At 35.7% G+C, this 26,867-nt stretch overlaps 6 protein-coding genes across 7 annotated transcripts in view; 1 reads left to right on the top strand and 5 right to left on the bottom strand.

The window, feature by feature from the left end:
- LOC104782599 (calmodulin-2/4) overlaps window positions 1-3,558 on the bottom strand; it is a 4,851-nt gene extending 1,293 nt beyond the window's left edge. The window contains exons 1-2 of the mRNA XM_010507572.2: window positions 3,440-3,558; window positions 3,064-3,324 (exon numbers count right to left, since the gene is read on the bottom strand). Coding sequence (XP_010505874.1) covers window positions 3,064-3,324; window positions 3,440-3,521 — 343 coding nt within the window. The 5' untranslated portion in view covers window positions 3,522-3,558. The remainder of the gene's footprint in view (window positions 1-3,063; window positions 3,325-3,439) is intronic.
- Window positions 4,911-7,681, bottom strand: LOC104782597 (pentatricopeptide repeat-containing protein At2g41080). The gene is made up of 2 exons (XM_010507570.1): window positions 5,117-7,681; window positions 4,911-5,011 (listed from the first exon to the last, which is right to left on the bottom strand). Exon 1 carries the CDS (start codon window positions 7,356-7,358, stop codon window positions 5,406-5,408), a length of 1,953 nt encoding a protein of 650 aa, XP_010505872.1. The 5' UTR covers window positions 7,359-7,681; the 3' UTR covers window positions 4,911-5,011; window positions 5,117-5,405.
- On the bottom strand, window positions 7,719-9,289 carry LOC104782596 (ABSCISIC ACID-INSENSITIVE 5-like protein 3). Its single transcript, XM_010507569.2, has 3 exons — window positions 8,183-9,289; window positions 8,033-8,104; window positions 7,719-7,952 (listed from the first exon to the last, which is right to left on the bottom strand). The coding sequence occupies exons 1-3, from the start codon at window positions 8,822-8,824 to the stop codon at window positions 7,872-7,874; spliced, it is 795 nt and encodes a 264-aa protein (XP_010505871.1). The 5' UTR covers window positions 8,825-9,289; the 3' UTR covers window positions 7,719-7,871.
- Window positions 9,581-13,113, bottom strand: LOC104782595 (UBP1-associated protein 2B-like). Of its 2 annotated transcripts, XR_767033.2 has the most exons (3): window positions 11,585-13,113; window positions 11,272-11,311; window positions 9,581-10,776 (listed from the first exon to the last, which is right to left on the bottom strand). XR_767033.2 is itself a non-coding variant. In XM_010507567.2 (2 exons), the coding sequence occupies exon 1, from the start codon at window positions 12,959-12,961 to the stop codon at window positions 11,600-11,602; it is 1,362 nt and encodes a 453-aa protein (XP_010505869.1). In that variant the 5' UTR covers window positions 12,962-13,113; the 3' UTR covers window positions 10,541-11,311; window positions 11,585-11,599. The 2 variants fall into 2 exon arrangements, 1 of the variants encoding a protein (XP_010505869.1); XM_010507567.2 differs by having other exon boundaries at window positions 10,541-11,311.
- LOC104782594 lies at window positions 20,759-23,777 on the top strand. Its single transcript, XM_010507565.2, has 13 exons — window positions 20,759-20,968; window positions 21,346-21,534; window positions 21,634-21,676; window positions 21,773-21,799; window positions 21,883-21,972; window positions 22,068-22,228; window positions 22,353-22,515; window positions 22,608-22,730; window positions 22,857-22,976; window positions 23,083-23,103; window positions 23,185-23,243; window positions 23,339-23,429; window positions 23,513-23,777. The coding sequence occupies exons 2-13, from the start codon at window positions 21,374-21,376 to the stop codon at window positions 23,576-23,578; spliced, it is 1,125 nt and encodes a 374-aa protein (XP_010505867.1). The 5' UTR covers window positions 20,759-20,968; window positions 21,346-21,373; the 3' UTR covers window positions 23,579-23,777.
- Window positions 23,816-25,687, bottom strand: LOC104793013 (uncharacterized methyltransferase At2g41040, chloroplastic). Its single transcript, XM_010507564.2, has 7 exons — window positions 25,326-25,687; window positions 25,100-25,209; window positions 24,849-24,989; window positions 24,683-24,764; window positions 24,298-24,606; window positions 24,108-24,212; window positions 23,816-24,028 (listed from the first exon to the last, which is right to left on the bottom strand). Exons 1-7 carry the CDS (start codon window positions 25,515-25,517, stop codon window positions 23,900-23,902), a joined length of 1,068 nt encoding a protein of 355 aa, XP_010505866.1. The 5' UTR covers window positions 25,518-25,687; the 3' UTR covers window positions 23,816-23,899.

Genomic DNA, 26,867 nt, shown 5'->3' with positions numbered 1-26,867 from the left:
AAAAAAAAAAAAAAGGGAAAACGAAGAGTTTGTGAGAGACAATTTTTTAGTGCTACAAACGCGGACTTGAGGCGTTTTATTTACCGGAATTGTATGGAAATGTCAATTAACACCCTCGGTTTGGGGGATGTAATTACGAGAATGCCATCAAATTGAGTTTAAAATTTAAGCGCCAGGTTGACAAAAACACAGGAGGAGGAAGAGAGATGATGATGGATCACACGTTCACGCGGTTTCTACGCGGATCGTTGACTTGCCATGTCAGCTTTTTTTTTTTCCTTTCCAGTGAGTCGCCTCCTTTGATTTTCGTTAGTTTGTTTTGTATTTGTTCCAATTCCTTATTATTACTATTAAATTTTCCTCGCTATTATTAAATGCTGTCTGTCTTTTCTGGGAAGTGCCTCGAACGTCCTTTGTTTCTGCAATAATTTAAACAGATCACAAAGGAAAAAGTTGCAATAAGATAAAATGTACATGCTTTTTATGACAAATTTTGATTAGCATGTTTTGGTTCATTGACTTGCGTTTTTTTTGTTCGTTGACTTTTTATGAAACGAAAATAATGCATTTTACTCGCTGAAGGATTCACAGGCGCGTTGTACTTGCTCCATGTGTCAGAAGGATACTCTCCGGGGACGACGTGGCTCAAGACTCAAGAGCGATGTTTCGAAAAAACTGTTGAAGTTGAACCTGCAATGAGAAGAAGAGTAAGAAGATGCTAAGCGTAAAAAGGGAAAAGAAGAACAAGTTTCGGAGAAGACGAAGTTGTGACAAGAAAAGAAGAAAACAATGTCAACAAAGAAGAAGAGGAAGTAGCAAGTGAGCAATGACAATTGACTAGAAGGAAATTTGTGTTGAGAAGCAAGCAATGACGAGTCTTTAATTAGTTTAACTATGCTATAGTAAGAAAGAGTGTCTAGCTAAGCAAAGTTGTTGGTGTTTAAAGTGATGTCTTGTACTAGTAGTTGTTAATTCTAGAGTCTGATTAAGCAATCGAGTGGTATCAAGTAGTATAAGTATGTGTGTGTTGTGTCAGTCTTATAAGAAGTATCCTTGAGATCCGAAATATCAATGTAGTCATTTGAGTATATCTCTTTCTCTCTTTTAAAGAAACAAAACAGGGCATAAGAGGATAGTAAGAGAGATAGCGATGTGCTTCTGTTAAAAGCAGAGAACAGAAACAGAGCTCGCAAGAGAGTACGTAGTGAGAGCAAACTGACCTTCATGAGAACCCTATTCTTGGCGATGTTGCTGAGAGAAGCTCGGCAAACACTAGTGCAAAAGTTGCACTTCGCTTCCAAAAACAAAATAGCACCCATGAAGATTAGATAGGATCCAACAGAATTTCGATGTTTTCAATTGGTCCCATACCTAATGACATCTAATCCAATTATTTTTTGTGATTGAACAGGCAATTATATTCCGCAAATTGTGTAATCCAATTAGGCGAAAGAGCGTTCTTTGTTTTGCTCAAACACTTGGGTTATCGAATATTGAAGACGTGTTGTTTCAATGTTGCAGGGTAACTAGGTTGGCGCGAGGCATGTCATTTGTTCATGAGATGAGTCCTTAATATTTGATTAAATATTAGTCCATGCGAATCATATATATTAGGAACTTATTACAGGATCATATATTAGGTTTGCAAGTAGATATGGTCTTGTAACGTATAAAGGGGTAAGTTCTTCATTGTAAGAGGTATTTTTCTTGGTCAAAGTTTGAAAAAGAACATAATCTTTCTATTTCAACACATATTGACCAAAAAATTGTAAATTTTTAATGGTTGTAATTCGTAATAGATTAGTTAATATACCCTCGACCTCACAAAAAGATATTGTTATACATTTTTAGTGTGATTTTTGAAATAAGTTTTGCAAACTTTAATGGTTGTAACTTGTAACTCGAAAAAAAAAACAGTAATTGAAACACAATGAATGAGATAAGTGTCAATTAATGATTTTGGTTGTATGTGAGGTGGAGACAGTAGCCATTTCCCTCTATTTCTCAAAAATATATTGTTATACATGTTTAATTAATGTGATTTTGATATATCATTTGCAAATTTCATTAGTTATAATCTAAAAAAGATTAATCGATTATTTTCTCTCCATTTAATAAAGAAACTGCTTATAGTTTTTTTCATGTAAATTTTAAATCAAACTTTAGTTCATTCTATACCCAAAACTAAAAATAAACTGATGTAAATCTTCACCATTAATTAATTAATTATCTTCAATAAAATTGTTAAAATAGAACATATTTTACCAATATGGCCGCGTATAGCTATAGCACATGAAACATATTGTACTAAACTCCTACGTATTTTACATTCATTAAAGTGTATATTTAAGTATTTTGATTTTGTTTTATATTTTGTTCAAATTGCAGAAGCTATTGCTCAAATTTTATGTATAGCTAATAAAAACATTTTCTGAGAGTCTATTTAATTTTTTATCAAATACATACATAAAAAAAAAATCCTTATGTTTTACTTATGTTTTTCTTTACAAATGCTAATGTTTTGCTTTTTGTTGTTAATTTTACGAAGTTTGGATGTAAATCATTTTTTAATATGTTGCGTACAATTGAAGACGGTAACACACAGTAAATATAGTGAATAGAAAGTAACAGAGACATTAATGGCATAAAGTTACTGACGTGCCATTTCAAAAAAGCACAAGTTTAATGATGTCGTAAATGCCACTGGTGGCAATCGCGACCCCTAGTTTCTTCAAGATGCTAACAGTTCTGCCTCTTTTAGTCTGAGGCTGCACTTGGCCCTGACCTTGATTCACAAGGCTGCTAGCCATTACGTTCAAGAACTCAAGGAAATCGATAGTTCCGTCACCATCTAAATCCGCTTCGTTGATCATGGCCTGAAGATAAGCTTCTGTGTGGTTTTCACCGAGGGTACGCATCAGGGTACCGAGATCCTTTCTTGTAATGAAACCTACAAAAAGTAATCAAGGACAGGTCATAGGTTTTAGTCATTTCAGTGCTTTGAAGACTATGCAAATCTAATCCAACATGTACGATAAGAGGGAAAGGGATGATGAACCATACCATCACCATCCTTGTCTATTGAGCTGAAGATTTCCTTACACTCGACAAGCTGATCTTCAGTAAGCTGACTCAAAACTCCGATCGCTTTCTTGAGTTTTTCCTTACAGTCTGTGTCGATCAATGCGTATAAGAACTCAAGGATATCGATGGTGCCGTTACCATCTGCATCCATTTCGTTGAGCATGCCTTGAAGCTCAGATTTTGTCAGGTTGTGACCAAGGGAACGCATCACGGTTCCGAGCTCTTTCGCGGTAATGAAACCTACAAAAAAGTAATCAAGGATTGGTGTTCACTCATTTCAGTGCTTTCAAGATGACAACTATGCAAATCTAAGATCCAACATCTACATTAGAGGGAAATGGATGATGAACCATACCATTACCATCCATGTCCATTAAGCTGAAGGTTTCGCAAAGCTCGGCGAGCTGATCGTACGTGGTCTGACTCTGAGCCACCATTGTTTTTTTTTTCCCTGTGAAGATGAAGAGTGTGTGAGTGTTGTGCGCGGACTTGAGACGTTTTATACTGACCCGAAATATTATAAAATGTCGGTTATATCCTCGGTTCGGGGATTGTAATTACGAGAACGCCATCAAATTGAGTTTTATATTTTAGCGCGAGGTTGACTGGCTACAGGCTATATCAGCTTTTTCTTTCCAATGAGTCGCCCCCTTGTTTGATTTTTCGTTGGTTGGATTGGTTTTGTGTCGTTCCAATTCGTTATTATTAAATGGAATAATAACGACTATTTTTTAAACTAGAGAAGAATTATGAATTATCAACTGTGAAGTCTTCAGTCATTTGGAATTTTGTCGTTCCAAAACGTTATTATTAAATGGAATAATAACGACTATTTTTACAATATAACAGAATTATGAATTATCAAATGTCAAGTCTTCATTCATTTGGAATTTTGTCGTTCCAATTCATTATCATAACGACTATTCTTTACAACAGAACAGAATTATGAAATTTGGTCCCCAAAAAAAAAAAAAAGAATAGAATTATGAAATATCAACTGTGAAGTGTTCATTTGATTTGGTCCCCAATAGCGCTTTATTTGTCTAAATTATTACAGAATTTACTTTTATGTTATAGTTTTCTTATACTACTAGTACTATGGAGTACTATGGATGTGAATGGTTGGAGCGATTGGAGAGACAAATCCATCAATAGATTAGACCGTTTTTTCTTTACCTTTCATTAAATACAGTCCGCAGCGGTGTGGTCCAACGATAGAAAAAAAAACCACTGTGGACCAACTCTATTTATATGCAAAAGCAGTTCATAGTTGGTTCGTTGCGGTTTTGTCTCTGTTTTATTTGGACCGCACTACTGCGGACTACATTTGTTAAATAGTAAATAAAAAGCGGTCCATGTAGACGGATTTTCCGTCCAACCACTGCAACCATTCACATCCAATGCAACTTTTAATAAATTCTTACTTCATCTTCAATATACTTGATGTTACCAATTAAAGAATTATTTGTTTTTTGTTTAGTTCTAAACTAATATGTAATTTATTATCAATCTAAACACGATTCGACCAATAATAAAACAATTCGTACAATATAAATAGTCAAAACAAATAAATAAACTAACTAGTTTTGCATGAAAAGTTGCATACATCAATAATATAAAAACAAAAAAAATCTCCTAAAATATCAACTAAAAAACGGAGGGAGTAAAACTCATGTGTTTCGAATGTCCTTATCTATGCGAAACTTAACAAATTATAATAAAGCAAAAACTTGCATTAAGATAAAAATGAATGAGGAACTACACGCTTATGACAATTGATTAGGACATATTTAGTAAATTGGTGCTGTTGAAGTTAACGAACGTTACCTAGGAAATCTGATCTGAGGGATTCGCAAGTGCATTCTACTTGCTCAGTTCATGGTGAGAAAGAGTAGAGAACTCACTCCATCCTTATTTAACATCTTTACTGTGGAAGGAATCGGAAACCAAGCGTGTGGAAGGTTAGAAACTACACAAACGACCAAAAACATGGTATATTAGAAATAACGAGAAGCATCAAATAAGTTTCTACCTTGTGGAGATGGCTAGAGCAAGTAAAGTTGACCGCAAACCATTTTCTACGCCCGACTCAAGAATAACACAGGCAGGAGCAATCTCAAGGTAGACTACCAAGCTACTACTACCCGCAATGTAAAGAATCTGAGTCTTGTGACCAGTGTCCATATGACCCAACATGTATACAAAATTTACCCTTGTTGCTGAATGCTTTCTTCCCAAATGGCTTCCTGATCCAAACCAAAGTGCTTAACACTCCAGAAAGACTCTAGAGCATGGCGTCATAGCCTACTTTAACTGCCCAGCTACCAATAATCGCTGCAAGAACACTTTCCGTTCATGAAATGATGGAATCTACTACCATCTCTTAACGTGATCTTTCGGTTTTTGATCACCGATATATATTTGAAAGCAACATGGCAATCACTGCAAACCCGCAAGTTCTTGATTATTCTAATCGGTGCACCTTCAGGTAATATCATGAGCGCAAATGCAACCGCTAGTTTCTCGCTGTGCTGTACCAAGTCTGATTCTTTCTCCTCCTCATCCATATCATGCAACACTGACTCTGTATCCGGCTTGTATCCCTTAAGCTTCATCTCCAAAGTCAGTTCGTTCAGGTATGAATAGATCTCTTTGGATTTAGATTGAGAGCGATCTCCCATCTTAAACTGATGCACTTCACCTTTGTGTTCAAACCAGCTGATCCCCGCTTCTTTCTTCACATTCTTATCTCTCATCGATTTTCTCACCTCTGATACATTGCACCATCTCTTGGCTGAGGCGTGAACATTTGCAAGCAGGACGTAACAAGCAGAGTCATTAGGATCAATCTGAAGAATTTCTTTAAAGACTCTTTGTGCCATTTCTGCGTTTTTGTGTATATTACACGCAGATAATAGTGTTTTCCATATAACAGTGTCTGGATTTATTGGCATAGACCTTATTATTGCCTCGGCTTGATCCAAACAGCCTGCTCGACCGAGCAAGTCCACCACACAAGTGTAGTGCTTTAAACCTGGCTTGAACCCGTATTTTTCCACCATCATGTCAAACAACTCAAGCCCTTTGTCTTTTAAACCAGAATGGCTGCAGGCATAAAGCAAATTCAGAAACGCGACCTCGTTTACCTCCATTTGCGTTTGCTCTGCCATAGTATTAAACAGCTTGATTGCCTCATCGCCTTGTCCATGAAACCCATAAGCAGAAATCATTGAGCTCCACATCACTTCATCTTCTTCTTCACGTTCTGAGAAAGCTTTAGCTGCATCTTCAAGACACCCACATTTTGAATACATACTGATCAATGAACTAACCACAGCTACTACAGAGCTAGCCCCAATCTTAATAGCTTCCGCATGAATCTGCTGACCTTGACCTCTAATCGCCAAGTCAGAACAAGAACTGAGCACAGTTACAAATGTGATCTTGTTAGGCCTACAACCTGAGATTTTCATCATCTTATACAGATAAAGCACGGTTTCAGGACATCCGTTTTGAGCGTTCCCCATGATGAGTGTATTCCATGCAACCAAATTACGAACAGGCATTGATCTAATGACAAGTTCCCCATCTCGCAATTTCCCATTTCTCATATACATATGAGCCAACGAACTATTAACAACTAAATCCAACTCAAGCCCATACTTGATCGTGTAGCCATGAATCTGCTGCCCAATGAACACTGACCGCAACCCAGCAGATCCGCTAAAAACACTACCAAGAGTGTACTCATCGGGCCAAAACCCCAATCCGTGCATATCTCTAAACAAACTCAAACCCTCTTCGTTACACTCAAACTGAATCAACCCAGCAATCATGGCATTCCAAGTCGTGAGCTTTCTATCAGGCATTTCATCGAACACCTTCCGGGCACTTAGCAAATCCCCAGCACGCACATACCCATTGATAAGTATGTTAGATGACATGTAATTCTTCTTAGGCATACGCCCATACAATGCGACGGCTGAAGGGAAATCTCCAAGCTTTGAGTACATGCTCATGAGGTGATTACATATGAACTTGTCGGAAGAGAATCCGGAGACGACGAGGAGACAGTGAAGCTGTTTCCCAGACGGAAGAGATTGTCTGGTGGTGCATGATTGAATAAAAGGGGTGAAGAGAGAAGTGTTCGCGAAGATGTTGAGTCGGAATCTCTGGAAAGCTTCTCGGAGGTTCCCTTTTGAGCACAAAGTGGCTATGGCTGTTGTGGGATCTGCTGATAGTGGACGAACAATAGAGGATACTGAGCAATGCATTTACAATTGAAAGGTCGCAGATTGGATACTCAGGGAAGGTTTCTCACAGTCGCTCGAAGACGAAGAAGAAGAAGAAGGAAAGGAAAATTAAACGCTCGGTTTAGTTGGGCCATAATAAAAACGCCCAATAACTTATATGGAGAAAAGCCCAAAACGTATTGGTAATCCATTCCCGTTAACAAACGATCAAAACGGTTTAGCAGAACCATGAAGACATGAACCATCAATCAATTTGTATACTTCTATCTACGAACCAAGAGACTCTTGTCTGAGGACTTGCCTGCTTCCTAAGTCGTGTCTCAAGTTTAAACTAAAAAGCCACATTGAACTAGTGTTGAATACTCAAAAGTTTGAACCAGCTGCAAAAGGAAATTACACTCAAAAAAAGTATTTAAAGACATACTGTTCAAAAGTCAAAATAAAGTCTACAGAATATACAAAGAACAAAAGCTGTTTGATATAAACCAACACAAAGAAGAAGGAGAAAGAAAGAAAAAGAGAGGTCTTTTAAGATCAGAGAGAAGCAGAGTTTGTTCGCCGGAGCTTCCACTTAGGATCCGGTGGTGGTTCACTTGGTAGGATCGTCTCCACCTCCTGCCATTATAACCAAATTATTTAGAAAACCACTAAATCACTAAACGAGATTATATGAAACAAGAGATGTTCTTTTTTACCTTTAGCTTTCGAAGTTTTTCATTTTCTTCTTCTAACCTTTCAACCTTGATCTCTAATTCATGAGTATAAGCCTGCAAGTTTTAATCTTATTGGACCAACTAACTAACAAACATTAATAAACTAAAAAAGACAATATCAAGTTCTCAAACCTGTTTCCTAGCTCGTGAACGTGCTGCAGATTCTCTGTTCTTGATCATCCTCTTCTGTCTCCTCTCAACAGTCTTCTCCACAATATCTCCAGCCACTCTTTTCCTCCCATGCGCTTTTGGTGTATCCGATAATCCACCCATCATCACTATCTCTTGCATCTCACAAACCGGATATGGCATAAACCCTTGTTGTTGTCCAGGCTGATGGTACTCAACCCATTGCCCATGTGAAGCTATGTTCACAACATTTTCTTGTGGAGCTATTGTCTCAGTCACTACACCCGCTTTCAACAACAAATCCTCAAGTGTGATTTCACCCAGTGTAGGCTGCTTATGAGCAGTAGTAGTACTAGTAGTAGTGTTTCCATTCTTGTCTAGTTGGATATCTCTCCAAACCTCATCAACTGTCTTTTTACTGAGATCTCGAGGCAAAGTCAAGCTTCCCTGACGAACAAGCCCTTCTTCCTCCGCTGGTGACAAGACAGTCTTGAGAAGTTCATCAAGGTTCATGCTTCCTAGTGGTTTTCCTGAACTTCCTAAATGGGTTTGAACCTCATGGAGCTTTAAGCTATAGAGAGAGTTCTGCCTAGTTAATGACTGAGAGATTGGCTCTTGATCAATGTTTCCTCTAATAGAACCCATTTATACAACTCTTGTTCGATCTAACCACCTAGAAAATGAGAAGTTCTAACTTCTAATAATTACAGCCAACAAAACAACCAGGGGAAATTGCATGCAGTATACGAGTGCTCAAAAATGCAGATAATAACTAAACTTGAGAAAAGAGAGGAGGTAGGAGACTGTGAAGAAGGGAATATAAATTTAAGAATGATGTTGAAACTGGCTTCAGTTTTCACAAAAAAAGAAAGGAGATTAAGAAGGAGGAGATCGAGAAAGAGTAAGAAAGGAACTTGGGTTCTCTGTGTCCAAGTGGTGGGCTCTGAGACAAATCTTTGGTAAAAGAGCAGAGAGATTATAAAACCAAACATACATTCTCTTCTCTCTCTGTCTCTCTCTCTGTCTCTCTCTCTTTAGTTTCTCCTCAGGAGAGAAATATTAGAAAGAGAAAGAGTGAGAAGAGTTTTTCTTTTGTTTGCCTTAGAAACTGTTACACTCGAGAACTTTAAAATGTGCATTTGAGGATTTTTTTAATTCAATTAAAAGCTACTTTTTCTTGTAGAATAAACACAAACAAACAAAAAACAGAAGTCTCTGTCCAGATATGAAAGTATTAATCTCGTGAACACTTTAGAACTGGAGTTTATTCCCTAAGAATATAAACCAAATATTCGTATTTAACATATAACAAATATTCAAGACATTGTGTTATATATATTCACTTTAGCTTTGTGTTAAATCACTTTCTCTTAAAAAAGACTTGTCTTTCTCGAACATAAGTTTCCCAAAATGCGCTTGTTATATGAAAAGTGAGAGTGGGGAAGTAACCGAGAACAAGGTGTTGTTGAACCAAATATGATATTTATAAAAAAAAAAAAAAAAGAAGAAGATTCGTTGTATGTATGGTGAAAAAGGAGAAAGGGGAGGGGGACAAAGGGAGGAAGGGACCACATGGGAGAATCGGCTTTGCATGAAGATCCGCGTGTGCTTCCTCTTTGGGATGTTCTCCCACGTGTTTCTGTTTCCCTTTTCTCTTTCTTTAATTACTCTCACACTTCTCTCTTCTTCTTATTATCTAACACATCAAAATGTCATATGACTCTTCTCTTCCTTTGTAAATTTGTATGTCCTTCAATGATTATAATACATACAGATTCAGTAAATCATGTGTCGCAGCTTGATCCTGTCGAAAGAGAGAACAAGAACACACACTCTATCTGGCTGTACCAACAAAGGTCTCCTAAGAATCAAGTATTGTAAAAAACTTCACATGCTTATCATAACCTAGTGGCCCATAGAGCCTAGAGGGTAACTAGATAGAACCCCGGCAGTTAGCATAACCATATATTCATTCACTTATAGTGAATGACAAGTAGATACTTTGGTTCATATACACTCGTGAAGCTCTGACTCAACTACAAAAGAAACAATACAAACCAGGAAGCACATTCGTGCAAGGACTTTCATCATCAATTCATTCCTCAACAATGGTTCTACTTCTACATTACATATTAAATACTCACAATGCGCAACAGTTTTACTTACCTTTTTACTAGGAAGGCAGTTCAGAGCTCCACTATGCGAGAGAAATCACCAGTTCCAGCTGTGTTACCAAACTCAGATAAAAATTTAACTAAGACACTTTAGTGTAACATCTGCGATGTGGTCAACTTAAAATGCACATTCATAGCTATAGATTCAAAATGTTGCTCTAAAACAAGCAAAACCTTGAAATAGACATGTTCAAACTTTTTAGCACAGAGCCTAAACAAGTTGACCTTTTTGGTACAGGATGCCTACTGAAGCTAAACAAGAAAACAACTATGCCTACATCTTTAGTTATAAACCATTAATTTAGAGATTCAGAACATTACTGGTCAGTAAAAGATAAAGCAGGTGAGTAGCATTCAAATATCAGCTACCCCATAGGATATTGTAGAGCGTTAGTGTTGGGTTCAGCCTGCAGTCAAAATTACCTGCGAGAAGAATAATGATTAAGTAACTATTATATGTGGAAATCAAGATACGACATCATGTTCAAATTTATAGTGGAAGTGTGATCATGATCTCACAAGGTTCCAAAGTAACAAAACATGACCAAAAATTTCAAAATGAATTACGTGCAGTGAAAAAATTCACAAAACGGCAAAATATAGAGGGAACCAAGAATATGGAAAACACGAATTCAAATAGAGAATGAAAGCATTTGTGTCCATGAGGAACACTGTTTAAGTTTACAAATGAAAACGTTCACAAAAGTTTTAAAAGAGGCGATGATAGCAAAATCAGAGTAATGTCATTGGGATATTCATAAAAAGAGTTGGGATTTGGGTAAATAAGTAGGGGAAAACTTAAACTTCTTGAAAGGTTTGAAGAGTCATGGCCTTTGAAGAAACGAAAAGAGTAACATTTCATCCAAAAACTAAACAACTCCATTTGCATCAGCTCCTTAATAACTTCAGAAGATTCACCATGTCAATATTAAAAGAACTGTTTTGGAATATCTGCATCCTGCACAATGGATTGAGAAAATAAGAAGACGACTTTTATACAATGGTGCAAAACCGAACACCTTTCAGAAAGACAACAAAAGTCACACTAACTTTGATTCTTTGAAAACGATGATCTTGCAATGCTTAACATAATGGAGTTAACTATGAAAAGGTCATAATACAGCAAGTCCATGTCTTAAGATATACAAGGGTCATAATCATAACGGAACCGCAGATAGAGTCTGGCACAGAACATCAATGAAACAGATGCAAAGGAGCTGCAATTGCATACCTGAGTGGGCTACATCTAATGACCCATGTAAGGGCCACCATACCCAACACCATGCTGCCCTCTTCCAGCACTGCCCTGACCAGGTTGCTGAGTCTGATAACCACCCTGAAAGCCGGCTTGGGCACCATACGCAGGATAGACCCCAGGTGTGATATTTTGAGTACCATATCCGCTTGGCATTCCAGCCGCGGGTACTGGACTAGCTGTCCCTAATGCCCCCAACAAAGCCTGCCCAAATGCTTGGCTCAAACCCAATCCAGCACCCTGAGAAGCCAGCAAAGCTGTAAGGGCCTGGCCAATAGCCGGGTTTATGGTCTGCGCAGCTTGGTTATTACCAGGTATGAAATGTCCATGGCCTCCAGGTGCACCATAACCAGTGTTTTCATTCCTTTGGTAGCGAGTACTTTGTTTGTGAGAATTATGGTGATGTTGATGTTGATGTTGATGTTGCTTACCCTGCTTTGGCCCATCGTTTGCTTTATGGCAATGCAAGACATGACCTTCAAAGGTCTTATGTGGCTCTTCCAATGCCCTCTTGGCACTTTCTGCGGATCTATAAACAAACAAAGTGAAACCTTTGGGTCTCCCAGTAGCTTTATCAAGACCCAAAGGACCTTCTTCAATCTCCCCAAATCTTGAGAAAAACTCCAGCAACTTCCGCGGATCAAGATCAGCGCTAACATTACTAACATAAATCTTCCTCTGAACATTCTCAGGGCTAAAATGCTGAGCAGGCGCAGCCACCACAGGGTTTCCCTGAACAGGTCCTACAGCAGCAAGCTGACACGCAGTCATACGGGTCCCAATCTTCTTCTGAGGCTGCTTAAGCGCTTTACGAGCACCAGACCTTGACTTAAATAGGATAAAGCCATAACCTTTGGATTGCCCAGATACCTTATCAACCACGCATTTGCAATCTTCGATCTCTCCGTAATGTTTAAAAGCTTCGATCAGTGCGTCGGCTTTAGTATCCCATCCAAGCCCGTGAACGAAGATCTTACGATGAACAGGATCCTCATCAGCTATAATCCGGATTCGATCAGCTACATCACGATGTCTCTCTGCAGCTTCTTTGAGAAGAATCAAAAGCTGATCCTTTGAGAACGGTTCTAATAGATCATCGATGGGCTCTTCTGACTCATCATCCTCATTTCTCAAACTCATAGATCCTGACAACGACCCCGCTTCTACATTATTGTCATCTTTAGGTCCCTCTTCGTGCACCTCCTTGAGTGCGTCGTGTTCTACTACTTCGTCTTCGTCTCTTTGATGATCATCATTTCTGATTCCAGGATCCTCTCTTTCACATTCCTGCTGCTTCTGAATCGGCTCTGACGTGTCGTTGGATTCAGATTCGAGCTTTCTCTTCTTTGTCATAGCGGAATTGGTGGTTTCTAAGGTTGAATTGAAGAGAACCCTCTGGGGTTTTGTCTTCTAAAAAAAATTGTTTTTTTTTTAGTTTTTCCTCTTATCGTTGTACAAATCTGCTTGAATCGACGAAGCTTAACGATTCGCGACCGTGTGAAGAAGACAAGACAGTTTAGGAATGATTTATTCTGTAAAAAAAATTATAATAAAATAATAAGACGCCCATTGGGCCTTTAATCATCAGGTCACACTTATGAAGTTTTGAGGCCCGTATACAATGTGCCGTGACTTTTTGGTTCTTCTGAAATCAAATTAATATCTCCAATCGAACTGATGAACCGGACCGATTAACTTAACCGGAAATATTGGCAATGATTCGTAGCAATCATTAACTGAACCGGACCGATTAACTTAACTGGGTGGGCAATTCCCAAATTGCTTATGTAGTGTGGTGTGACAGGCACATTGCTCTGATTGGAGTTACTTTTCTCTTCCACTCAAACTTTATTGTATTTTATTATTTTGTTAGCAATTTTATTATATTTTGTTTCCTTAATTTATTTCTTTTTTTAATTTATTTTTTTAAATAAAATATTAAATACAATATTCTAATTGACTAAAAAAATAGGGGTGAATAAAAGTATTTTTCATTTACTTACTAATAGTCTTATACTATAATTTTTATATTAATATCAACAATTTTAATAATGTCCTTTGAATCTTAATTTTTATACCTATGTTTTTGGAAAGGTCCTTTGAAGGGAACTTGGACATACCTTTTTTGGCAATTTCTTTCTTTTTTAAAAAGCTTATTTTATATAATAAAGTAAAATGTTTTTACAAGCTCTAAGAAGTTGTCATTTGATAATTTCTTCTTGTAACTTGTGTTATTTTCTTTTTAATAGTTTTAATATATTTTTTTAATTAACTTTATATGACATACATTATTTTATTTATATTTAAGCAAAATATAATTTGATATTATACTTTGTAAGATGTTTAATCTATGTAGTATATAATTTGACATTCATTTTGGTATCGATCGACACCCATCCGAAAATTCCATAAATTCATTTTCCGATGTTATAAAGATATAAGAGAAGGCAAGAGAAGAACATTGTGTATTTATAAAAGAAATGAGTGTTTCTATTTTCTTTTCTTTTTTTTTTAATTAAGAAAGGAGCCTTATGAAAGAAAATTTTTAATGTTAAAAGTTGACAAAATCACACCTTTAAAAAAAGTATACAAAATCACATCTTCTATAAAAGTTGGATGGATGGCAAAAATCCTATACTAAATCTGGTGGAACACAATTTATTTCATAACAAAGTTTCACTGGAGGCATAATCTATTTAAAGTAGTTAATAATATTTTGTTCACTTAGTATTTGTTTCAGGTTGACCAAAAAAAAAAGTATTTGTTTGATTGGTCTACAATATCAAATTAAAGCATATAAAACCAAAACAACATATTTGGGTAGAACACAATCCAATAATCTGTAGAACATCATATGAATAAAAGAAAAGAAAACATTTTTTAGGTAAATTGACATCTCATCAGAGTTGCAAGGCAATTACATAACTTAGATCTTATAAAGTAATTAGTTTTGTTTAAATGTAGTTAATATAATATCATATTCATATATATTATTGATTTTGAACAACAAATGAGAAATTTAAAAATGGATGTTGTATATTGTATGATAGTTTTGTTCTCCACTTCCTTTCTCTATGCAGTGGTGAGCATTATTGACCTTAGAGTTGGAGATTTATGAGCCATGAGCGAACATCATCGATTACTTCGGGAAGGATTGTGTAATGATTCCTGCACAAGGCATAACCCCAAAATTGGATCCAGAAAAATAAGGTTAAGTAGTAAATTTAATCAAATAAAAAAGTGAAGTTAATTTCATGTTTAGAGACCCTGCGTTTGGTTTAAACGTAATTGGAAATCCAGCCGCGCTAAGAGTCTGAGCACATGTGAATCCAAATTGGAAGGGAACTACATCATCAGCTGTCACATACACAGGAAAAAAAAAAGAATAATTAGTAAGAATCAGCATCCTCTCGCAGTTGATATCTAAATTGTAATATAGATCTATAGATGACAATATACACATACAATTTCTTTGTGTAACTAAGATTGGTAGCGATGGAGCAAGACTTGGGGACCCATAATTATATGTCATATTGTGCAGTAAGTTTCTGCAAGATTGATTTAGGTTTTTACCACGTCTAAAAGTTGTGTAACTTAAGTTTTCTTACAAATAGTGATGTTACGGTTTAAAACGAGCCTACCTCCAAGTGGGAAGCCAGCCGTTGATTCCAACAATAAATCGTAGGTCTATGTTTACCATTCCTGTGATATAAGAAGACACATGGTAGAGAGCTACCGCTGCCCCCAAGCCGATACCTCCTAGTCCTATCATGACTATCAAAACCAATTGGATTAATATATTTGATATAAAAATTTGATGCATAGTACAAAACTAAGCATGCTATGTGTTGAATGTTGGATGATTATGGGTTACAATTGTTGGGTTCATCTTGTAGAAGGTTAATAACAAACGCAGAAACTAAATTGAAAGAAACCACATCCTCTTCCATGTTCTCAGAAATTTCGCTGACATCGGCCCCTAAAATTCTATATACAATGTTGTTAGTTTTTAATTAGAATTTTAGAAAACATTAATTAATACTAGTGTCTTTTTGAAGTTTAAAGGCAAGTAGTATACCTTACAAGCAGTAATACCTCCACCATAGAAAGTGAGAGGACGTATTGGAGCAGTCGGACAAATCCATTTTATCTACGCATAAAATGGATTACTGCTTGTATTCTCTATTGAGGTTCTGTTTGACTAAAGTAAAAAACAGATATATGGCAAAATTTAACATCTGCATGGATCCGTACATTTGGAAGATTCAATTGACGTACAAATCTAGCTGAGCTGCATGCAGAAAGAATAGACATATATAGAGTGATCAGAGATACACTTCAAGTACAGAGAAGAACACAATTTTACGTATATATAACCTTAGTGAAGTGAGAACATAAGAAATGAAATTTATGTGAAATTGTACGACAGAGAAAAGTTATTAATTAATATTGTCAGGTCACCAATATTTTAATATTCAAAAGGAAAAAAAAGTTATATACAAATAACACTTCAAATCAAATCATAATATTTGTAGAACATGTGAAAGTCAACTTTTAAAAATAGTTTTTAGAAATGTTTATAAATTACTCTATTAATAGAAGATGTCACTGATTTTAAACTTTTGTTATAACGAAATAGGTGACTTAGAGTATCATTACTAGTAGTTACTCATGAAGACAGTTGCTCAAATAAAATAATATAATAATGAGAAAGAAGAAAAAAAAAAAAGTAGAAAATCGTTTTTTGGATTGCTTCCCTAACAAATGTTGCTTAGATAAAAGGGATAGATGTAGTCCTTTTAATAGATACAATTAATAAAAACTAATAAATATATATATTTGATAAAGCTACCTTCTCTACTAATGAATTGAAAAAAACGAATCATATAAATATAAAAATAAAATAAAAAGTAAAGCATGTGATTGTGTTACTCATTGCCATTTCTCCCGATATCGTGAAGCCAGACTATAGTGGCAGTGTGTTCTTCGGTTGGCCATACAATTTTAGTGTCTCCATAACCTATACAAATTGTAAAAGTTTAATATATAAATTCCAAACAGAGATGTAACTACAGAAAAAGTTATGAACAATTAATGAAGAAGGAAAAACATACTAAAATCCATGTTTTTGATCAAATAATCACTTTCTTTCAAAAACTTTTAGATTGCACTAGCTAGAGATGGAGATTTTAAGAGGAAGGCATTGTGTATTTATAATCAAAGGAGTATTAAGATATAAAGTCTTATCATTAAAAGTTGGGTGAATGAAAAAAATATTATTTATTAAAAGTTAAAATCATCTTATTATGATAGCTGATATAGAATATCTTATATAATAAAGTAATGTTCTCTTTTAGCAACTTCAAGAAGTTGTCATTTGATATTCTCTTATTGTAACATGTGTTATTTTCTCTTTAATAGTTTTAGTATATTTTTTTCAATTAACTTTATATGAATACATTATTTTATTTATATTTATATTTAAGACAAAATATAATTTGATATTATACTTTATAAGATGTTTAATTTAGTCTTTAATTTGTGTAGTATATTGTCCAAAATAATGATTTTTCTTTTTCTCTAAATTTTTTTCATTTGGCACTTTATTACTTTATGATGACACTTTTGTAACTTCTATAGTACTATTAATATTGTAATAAATGACTAATAACAATTAGAAACATAATAAATATTAAAATATATTAATATGTCTTTCTTACATTTTGTAACTCTCATATAGCTTATGTAACTCCTTATAAATATAAATTGATATCAGGATTATTGCATTAACTATCTAATTAAATAATAAATTTATATTAGGCTTCTAATTCCAATTTTCTCTAATAAAAAAAGACACACATCTCAATAATCCTCATATCTCAAACTTCAAATAAATTTGTAAACTCTATAATTTTTTTATTCAACTAACATTATCTTAGTGTATTTCTTTATTTTTATATAATAATGTAAAGTTTTCTTAATCTCATAATTTAAAAAAATGACAAGAGGCACTCATTCCTCTCAAAATTATATACATAAAAATTATCCAAAAAAAATATCTTGACATTTTAGCAATATCCTTTTTGAAATAGCTTGACATTTTAGTAATGTCTTTTTTGACATATCTTGACATTTTATTAATGTTCTCTTTCGAAAAGCTCTAAGAAGTTATCATTTAGCACTCTCTTCTTGCAACATCTGTCATTTTCTCTTTAATGTTTTCAGTGTAAATTTTCAGTTAACGTATGTGTGGATCGATCACTAGTACTACTTAATTAAACTAACTAAATAAACATTATTAACTAACCATAATACCAATAATAATCCATTATCCAATAACATTCACAGCGGAAACATAACTTATAACCAACTCCGATAAAACATCAACATAACATTACTACTAACAATTCTATTCAACTGACATTTTTTTAATATATTATAAACTTCATACTACTTAATTAAACCCACAACATAACTATCATTAACCTATCATAATACCAATAACATGCACAACAAAAAATATATAACAATAATCATTTCCAAGGGAAATGAGCAACCTTAGAACTCGGATTGGACGAACCCAGGAAATGATCCACATTGGCATACAGGGAGTCTGTAGGAAAGGAGACTGGGTCCACCGGCACCTGAGCTAAAGCCCAAGCCTGTTGAGCTGGTGGACACTGAAAAATAGCATGATTAACTGTTTCCTCGTTAGCCCCACATCTAGCACAAACTGAATCACAAGCAATGCCCCGCCTTTTCAGGTTTCCCAAAACTGATATGCAACCGGATAAAACTTGCCACATAAAATGATTAATCTTCGGTGGACACGCCACCCGCCAAACTCCCGCAAGGAGAGGGGTAATGTCCGGCCCATACCGAGTAACCTGAGAAAGCCTCTGCTTCGCCAAGCATTTTGTGTCATTCCATGATCTAAATGTGGTATATATGGAAGGCGAGGAATGCTTGCGTTTTTGAGAATGTTAGGGACAAGCCAGAGGATGTTGTTAGGTTAGAAGTGGGGGAGGCGAGCACGTGGCTACAGGCTCAGGCAGATGATGGGGATGAGTTTTTCTCCCAACTTCCCAGTGCCTCTAGTGCTCGGGAACTAGGTTGCGGGAGTTCCATGACTAATGTTTTCTCAGGTTATCGGTGTTTTGTTGATGGCTCGTGGAAAGAGGGTGATGTTTTTGCGGGTGCAAGATGAGTGTGTTCCTCTTTTCAGGATGTTTCGCCGATGAAGGGTGCCGCCAATTTCCGTCGTAGTCTTTCTCTTTTGCATGTTGAAATAGAAGCTTTTGTTTGGGCTTTGCGGTGCATGATTGGCCATGATTATCGAGATGTCGCTTTTTATACAAATTGCTCAGATTTGGTGAAGATGGTGTTTTCTCCTCAAGACTGGCCGGCCTTCAAGACATATCTCGACGATATCAAGATGGATAGGGAGGAGTTTTTGTTTTTCTCTTTATCTTTAATCTCAAAAAATGCTAATGTTAGTGCAGATTCTTTGGCACGCCAAGCGCGTACCTCTCCGCATTCTATTTTGTTTGTAAACGACTTTCCTCCTCATTGGATCTCATAAACTGATCTTTTATTGTTGTTAAAAAAGAAATCATTTCCAATATATATCATTAATATAATATTACTCTTAACCATTGAACTAGGAAAAAAACTTTACATTTGTTTACATGCTCATAAAGAGACCACTTGCTAGTTGCCACTATTATATGAATTATGAAAACAAAAACGAAGTTTTAAAAGTCAGTGTGGTAGTAAGATAAAAAAGATTATAATGAAAATTTGATCATTATTATTACATTAATTAATAATTTATTTTCGATTATACGAATTTTGTAAAGTTTAGTTAAATCATTATCACATCCACTCTACATTAACACTCATTATTCAACGTTGTCATGCTCTGCTCATTTCTATTGTTTTTCTTCTTCCTTCTATTTCGCTATACATTTTAAACACATTTTATTTTTATGTTTGTTTCATAATAGTGACTGTTTTGCTCTAGTTTTACTTTTATGACTAGATTAGGCTAAAATCAATCATAATTTTAGAACTAGTCCACATATTTCGAGTTATGTTTATGGGCAAAATATCATTGCACATCGATTTGTTTATTATTCTTTATTTTTTTTAATTAGGCAGACTAAATCCAAAAGTTTGTTTTCATTTTTCTTTCAAATTCCTATAAATAGACTTTAGCCTAAAAAATTTATTCGAATAAAGGATATCTTTTATTTGGTCATTCACTTTTTGCCGACGTGACATAATTTTTTTTTCCAAAAAACAAACATAATAAGACGAAAATCGAAACCAAATCCACTACTCTCTTCTTCAGAGCGACAATAATGCAAAAAGAAGAAACTAACGGTCCGAATGGTAACCGCGGTTTTAATGGTGCGAGACAAAAAATTTGTTAGTACAGTACGGTTCAACTGCGATACGTGCGGGACAAATGTATTTGCGGGACAAGTGCGTTTATTCCAAAATAAGCGGTACAAAATAATGTTTGATTGGTGAAAAAAAATAATTGCGGTTCACAATAAAATTATATATATGTATAGATTTTGTTGTTATTAAAATAATTATATGAATAAAGTTATTAAAATAGTTATATGAATAAACTAGTAAAAATATAGATAATTAAAATAATTGAAATTATAATATTCTTTGCGTTAATAAAAAATTATTTTGAATCTTAAATATCCAAATTTACTTAAACAAAAAATTTATGAAATCATTTAACAAAATTTTAAATTAAAACAAATTTAACACAGAGAAATTTGTTGATATATAGAATGTTGATTAGTTATTTTCAAATCATAAGTTAAAATAAACATAAATAAATATTTTGTTTATTCAGGTGTGTTTTTTAAAACAACCCGCAGCATAATTGAAGGATCAAAAACCAAACACGCAAATAATTACTTCATGGAAAAACGTAAACAACTAAATAATAATGGTGAATGGTGACTATATGCGTTATTCATAATTTTTTTTTGCCAATACAGCAAATTATATGCTTCCATTTAGGGCCTAAAATTAAAAATAAACACCAAAGGGAAAAGAAATAATAATATTTGTATTTCTTTTTAATATTGGAATTGAAGAAGAAATTACAGAAAACTCTGTGAGGATTGATTTGTGTTTTCCAGAAGGAACGAACGAACACATATGAAGATATCTCCATAAAAAAGAAACCAAATAAAAAAAAGGACAAACGAAAGCAGTCGTCACCCAAAAGCTATAACACCTCTTAAACGCTTAAAGGCCTCTCCTTTTTATCTCATCTTTGAACCAAAACCCGTCTGGAATCAATCATTTCACGGGTTTCTTCTAGAAAAGGTAACACCTTTCTTTGGTTTCGTTCCTGTGTGTATTCGTTTCTCCTAATGAATTGTAATGTATCATTAAATCGATGATGTCTCTTGCCCTTTTTTTTTAATTATTAAAACCTGCACGAATAGGTGTATGTTAACAATGGTGTGAATGTCGAAACCAGATTGTGTGTAACGTTCTTCGATTTTGTTGCTTTACCATAAAAACCAAAACATTGAATTTATTGACTGAGTTTTTATTTCTCTAGGATTCGTTTTCTACTGTTTGAAATATTTTTTCCTATTCTTTCCTTTTTAAAAAACCTCTCTTTTTCTTCTTAGTGTTTACACAATCAAAAAGACGTTATCTTTGCTCACCCAAGGGACTTGTTTGGGTTTACACAGGTTGTGATCTTTTTTGGCTGTGAAGAAGATGTTTCTCCACAGCAGTTTTAGAGAAGGGTTGTCACTATCTCTTGGTGTCATCAGTGTTATCAGTTGGGGTGTTGCTGAGATACCTCAGATTATGACTAATTACAGTGAGAAATCCACTGAAGGTCTCTCTATTGCCTTCTTAACGACGTGGATTATTGGGTAAGCTGATCTAACTAAAGCCAAATGGTTTTAATCTTTTACTTTGTTCATTGTGTGTATTGACGACCCCCCTTTGGTTTATTTTGAAAATTGGTATAGGGATATCTTTAATCTTCTTGGCTGCTTGATGGAACCAGCTACTGTGAGTGAATCTACAGAACCACAATTTTCCTCAATCTTGTTTATCTTACCTTGAGTAGCTTAAAGCTAGTTCTGAATTTTTTAATCCTCTTTGCAGCTTCCAACACAGTTCTACATGGCACTGGTATACTACAAAAAGACTAGAAGCAGCTTCATGTTTACAGTCTTTGTTTGTATCTTTGCTTGATATGTGTGATTTCTTTGCAGTTGTATACAGTGACTACATCAGTTCTCTTTTTCCAATCTTTATATTACGGACATGTCTATCCCCGGTTGAAAAACAGAAGAAATCAGATGGTATGCTCTCTGAGCAGTGTTTTTTTTCTTTTTCTTTGTAGCCTGTTAATTATGCGTTGATACTAAAACAGCTCGAGTATGACTGCCTGGTGTAGGTTGAAGCAGAACGTATTGCAAACATAAGCAGCGACGTGAAAATTCCAGGGCGATGGAGAAATAGCTCCAATACTGCTCCTTGTGGCGGTCATACGACACCTATTACTATGATTCCTGGGAGTCATAGAAATAGTTTTACCGGAAGAGAACTATTTTACACGTAATGATGCCATTTAGATTCTTTACTTAGGCTACTGTAGCATTATGATGATAGAAAATCTATTTAAGCAACTGACTTGTTCAAAGGTTCTGAGAATTTTTTTTTCACGTTTTAATTCTTTCAGGTCGGCAAGATCCTTGTCGAGTAGTCATACACCACCAGCTGGATCTGTCTTAGCTCAGAGAATGGCTCGTGGTCACAGTGAACCAACTCTTGAAGAGCCATTGCTTCCTGAGGATGCCTCACCTCCTTCATTGCCTCCTTCCACCAAATCACTGCTATGCGTGGTTAGCCTTGTTTCACAATGCCTGGTGTTGATTTCCAAAATCCAAGCGGTTTTATTATTGGATAAGAATAACATTCGATAATTCTCTTATAGGTGTCCGCGTTCATGTTTCTTGGAACATTCAACCTCCCCAATTTGCTAAGTGAATCAAGAACTGCGGCTTTGGGAGAGAGAGATAGAGTATTTGTAGTTCAGGCAGCAAGAAAGCTTTTGCAGGTACTCATAAGTGGCACTTTTATAATTTATGCATTTCGTGTCTACGTGCTTTTATGTTGGATAGCCTTTCTTAATCTATAAAATTAATGTAAATGTAAATTGTGACTAGTATTGGTTCTATTTCAGGTCAGTAGCGGCAATTTAGTAGAACATGGTGGTGGAGAAAGCAGCAGAACTGGAATGTTTTTGGGTTGGGCAATGACAGCCATTTACTTGGGTGGAAGGCTTCCCCAAATATGTCTCAATGTAAGAGGCTTTAGAATCGTCTATAGCTAATTTATTCTTTTGATATATAGTTTATAACAGTTTTAGCTAAATCAAATGTTCCTTTCGGATATCTTCTTTTTGGCAGATGAGGAGAGGACATGTGGAGGTAAGCAAGTATTAATGAATACGGCGCAAGGGAGTGTTGTATCTGAAGAATCCATTTGATGCTCTTCTTTTGAAATTGCAGGGGTTGAATCCATTGATGTTCTTATTTGCATTAATTGGCAATATGACTTATGTTGGAAGGTGAAGATCAACAATCTTTATGCTTCTAAATCTTTAAAAAATCTCTGGTTGAACTCCTTAGACATGTTTAACTCCCTTTTCTGTTTTGGTTGCAGCATTCTTGTGAACAGTGTGGAATGGTTAAAAATTGCACCTAATCTACCATGGCTTGTTGATGCAGGAGGATGTGTTGTGCTTGATTTTCTTGTATACAATCTCTCTCATCAACTTCATGATCTTTGATTCCTTTCTTTTCACTGATCTCTAACTTCGTTTATTCTTTGTTTCAGATTCTGCTTCAGTTTTTCCACTTCCGCTGTCGCAAAGACAAAGATACTGACAAAGAAGAAGCATGAAACCACAAAAGCTGTCTAAGGCGTGGCTACCCCCACAAGGCTTCAAACAGATACAGTTTTGATCTGATCTGACCAGCAAGATTCATCTCAATTTATTTGTCTTCTTTCTTTAACGGGATTGAGTTTTAATTTTTTTTGTGCTCTGATGAAACTACTCTTGGATTTATGAGTTTTAATAATATAAAGTTGTTTCTACTCAGATATGAATGATTTCAACAATTGTCACAAACACAAAAATCACTCTCCATCAACTAGTTTATATTACTGTAGTTTTGTATATTGTGTATATAAATGTAGTTACATGAAGAGAGAGGTCTCTCTCTATGGCTTGCGAGCAGTAAACATAATAAAAGAATCCTGAACATAATCTTCATAATCTGTGAGACCACATGATGTGCACACATCCTTGATCTCATCCTGCATCAAGTAATTGTAGCTCTGCAGAATTCTCTGCAAATATCCAAAATTCACAAAAGATCAAAATCTATGCTATAGAATAACCACTTTTGATCACTACAATTCTCTTTACCGATTGGAAAGGACGAATAATCCAAGGAGTCGAAGGACTGTATCTGAGAAAGGTCGTCCCGACAAAGACACCTCCACTTCTTAGAACACGACAGATCTCAGCAATCTTGAAACCAACAAGAAAATATTTAACAAGTGTCATGTCATTTGCAAAACAACTACGAAGCTATGGAGAAAATTCAAGAACTTACAGCATTAGTAGGAGAAGGCCAACAGTGCAAGGCAGCACCAGCATGAACTGCATCAATAGAACCTGAAGGGAAAGGGAGACGAGAAACGTCTGCTCTCACAACTGCTATATTAGTTGAGTTGTCGAAAGTATCATCGTTTTGGATGAATTCTTTGCACTGACGAAGCATGTTTTCAGAGTAGTCGAGAGCAATCACGCCTGAGTATTTCCCAGACTTTGCAAATTTCCGAGAAAACAAACCGCTTCCGCAACTTACATCCACAAGAACCCCACCTTCTGCTTCTTTGAAGTATTCCTCAGCCATTCTAAACTGCATTTGCAAAGTATTAAGACCATGAGGAAAGAACAAGATCAACAAAAAAAAGACCATAGATGTAGATAGATACCTCTTCATCTGGACCGGGAAAGCCACTTCGCTTAAAATTTTGCCGCCAACCTCTTTCATACAAAAATGATACTAATGGACTCCTACACACACACAAAAAGAGGCTCAAACAAGACTTAGCTAACAGCACAGAGATGGTTAGTGAAGGTGGATAAAAAGAAATGTACCTAAAGAGCTCGGTAGTAATGGGTTTGACTTCATCATAATCTTCCAAATCAGCAGTGACAGTTAAATCCAAGTATTCATCTTTGCTAGAGTATGTCTTGTTACACTGTCCACACTTGAATCCAGACCTGTAAATTGCTTGTCTGCAGATTCACAAAATTTAAAAAAGCTTTAGAGAAAAATCAAAGAAAGAAGCAAAAAGTAAAAAACTATATAACGATTAACAAAGTGAGGAGGTAAAACAAGAACTTACAGGTTGATACCTGAAGGTCCTTTCCTCATAAGTGGTTCATAGCAAACAGGACACGCAAACACTTGAGTCTCCTCTATTTCAATTTTTGGAGTTCCATTTTTATTTAAGTCCTGCAAAATACCATTGAACAAGGACATACATATATATAGAGAACTCTCGTTTGAATTCAATATAATCAATCTACAAAGCTTGTAAACGAAATCAAGAAAAGAAAAGCAGAACGCACCGATTCAGGAGCAACGGAGCTTAGGGCGGCAGAAGGGAAACGGGGACGAACAGAGGAAGAAGAAGAAGCAGGGAATCGGAGAAGACGAGAGTGTGAATTAGAGGAGAAGAAAGAAGAGCGGTTACGTAAGAAAGGCTTGTTGAGGAGAGTAATAGCAGAAGAAGAAGAAGCTGTTAGTGCGGCCATCGCCATTAGAGCAGAGAGTTACAGAGTCAACGAGCAGAGAAAGAGAGATCTGTTTTTGCTCAGACAATTTTACGTTTCTTGTAACAACAAAATCGGTGAAGCAATAAATGTGTTGTCCGAATATTATGTTAAGCCGAAATAAAAGGCGCACGCACACTTCTCGTTTTCACCATTCGTTCACTTTCTTATAAGGGACTTGGTTTAATTGGGTCCACATGATCGAATGGCCTCTTTACTCACAAGTCACACCATTTGTATCTTTTGATTCTTTCTCGGGCAATTCTCAAAAATAGCACCATGTTAAGTTTTTCTTCCATAATTAGCATATAGTCTCAAATGTTTCAAAACTAGCATAAATTTATATTTTTTTTTTTTTTTTTTTTATCTTGAGACAAATCTAAATTATTAGATTATGCTCTGCCTCCACCGATTAGGTACCCAAATCTCAGCTCCTTTGAGAAGCCACAAAAGCCGACATGCTCGTACGAGTCAACACTCTACTCCACGGATACTCAGATTTCTGATTCGAGATCCTCGAAGCGATTACGAGTCTCCTCAATCACAATATCTCTCTTTCGCTTCCTCTCCGGAACCATAACTGCTTTCGGCGATCTCGTCCTCTCTCTTACATCGCCGGACTCCTCACCGCACGTCCTAACTCCAAAGCCAATGTTCAAGCGGTGTTAGCTGAGGTTTTATCCGTGATCTTCACGGAGGTGATGAGTGGGAAGCCTGAGTTCACCGATCATCTGCCTCATCGTTTGAAGCATCACCCTGGGCAAATCGTAGCGGCGGCGATAATGGAGCAAGTCCCCGACGGAAACTCATACATGAAATTAGCTCATAAGCTTGACGACATGGATTCGTTGCAGAAGCCTCAAGCTACGAAAATAATTGAGAGTGAAATTAACTCTGTTAACGACAAACCCATTGATCGATGTTTTGAGGAACATGGCGATCCATGGTGGTAACTTCCAGGGAACACAGACCGGAGTTACTATGGATAACACGAGATTGGCCATTGTTGCTATTGGGAAGCTTATGTTTGCTCAATTCTCGGAGCTTGTTAACGATTTCTACAACAGTGGACTTCCTTTGAATCTAACAACTTCGAGTAATCCAAGTTTGGATTATGGTTTCAAAGGAGCTGACATAAGTGTTGTTTATAAGTTGTCAAAACAAAAAAAAAAAAAATGTGTTGTTTATAAGAAAACTTCTCCGATTGCTTCTAGGTGTTGTTGAGTACCTAGTGTTGACTCAGATTGCTTTATAACGACTCATATTGCCCTTTTATGTCTCTACTTTTCTTCTAGTGATGATTGAGGTTGTTCTTAGGTTCATTCCATATTAATTTAG

The sequence above is a fragment of the Camelina sativa genome, chromosome 4, assembly GCF_000633955.1.
Source record: "Camelina sativa cultivar DH55 chromosome 4, Cs, whole genome shotgun sequence".
Lineage (NCBI taxonomy): Eukaryota > Viridiplantae > Streptophyta > Magnoliopsida > Brassicales > Brassicaceae > Camelina > Camelina sativa.
Note: the sequence above shows the minus strand (reverse complement) of the source record. Positions and strands in the feature narration are given on the sequence as shown.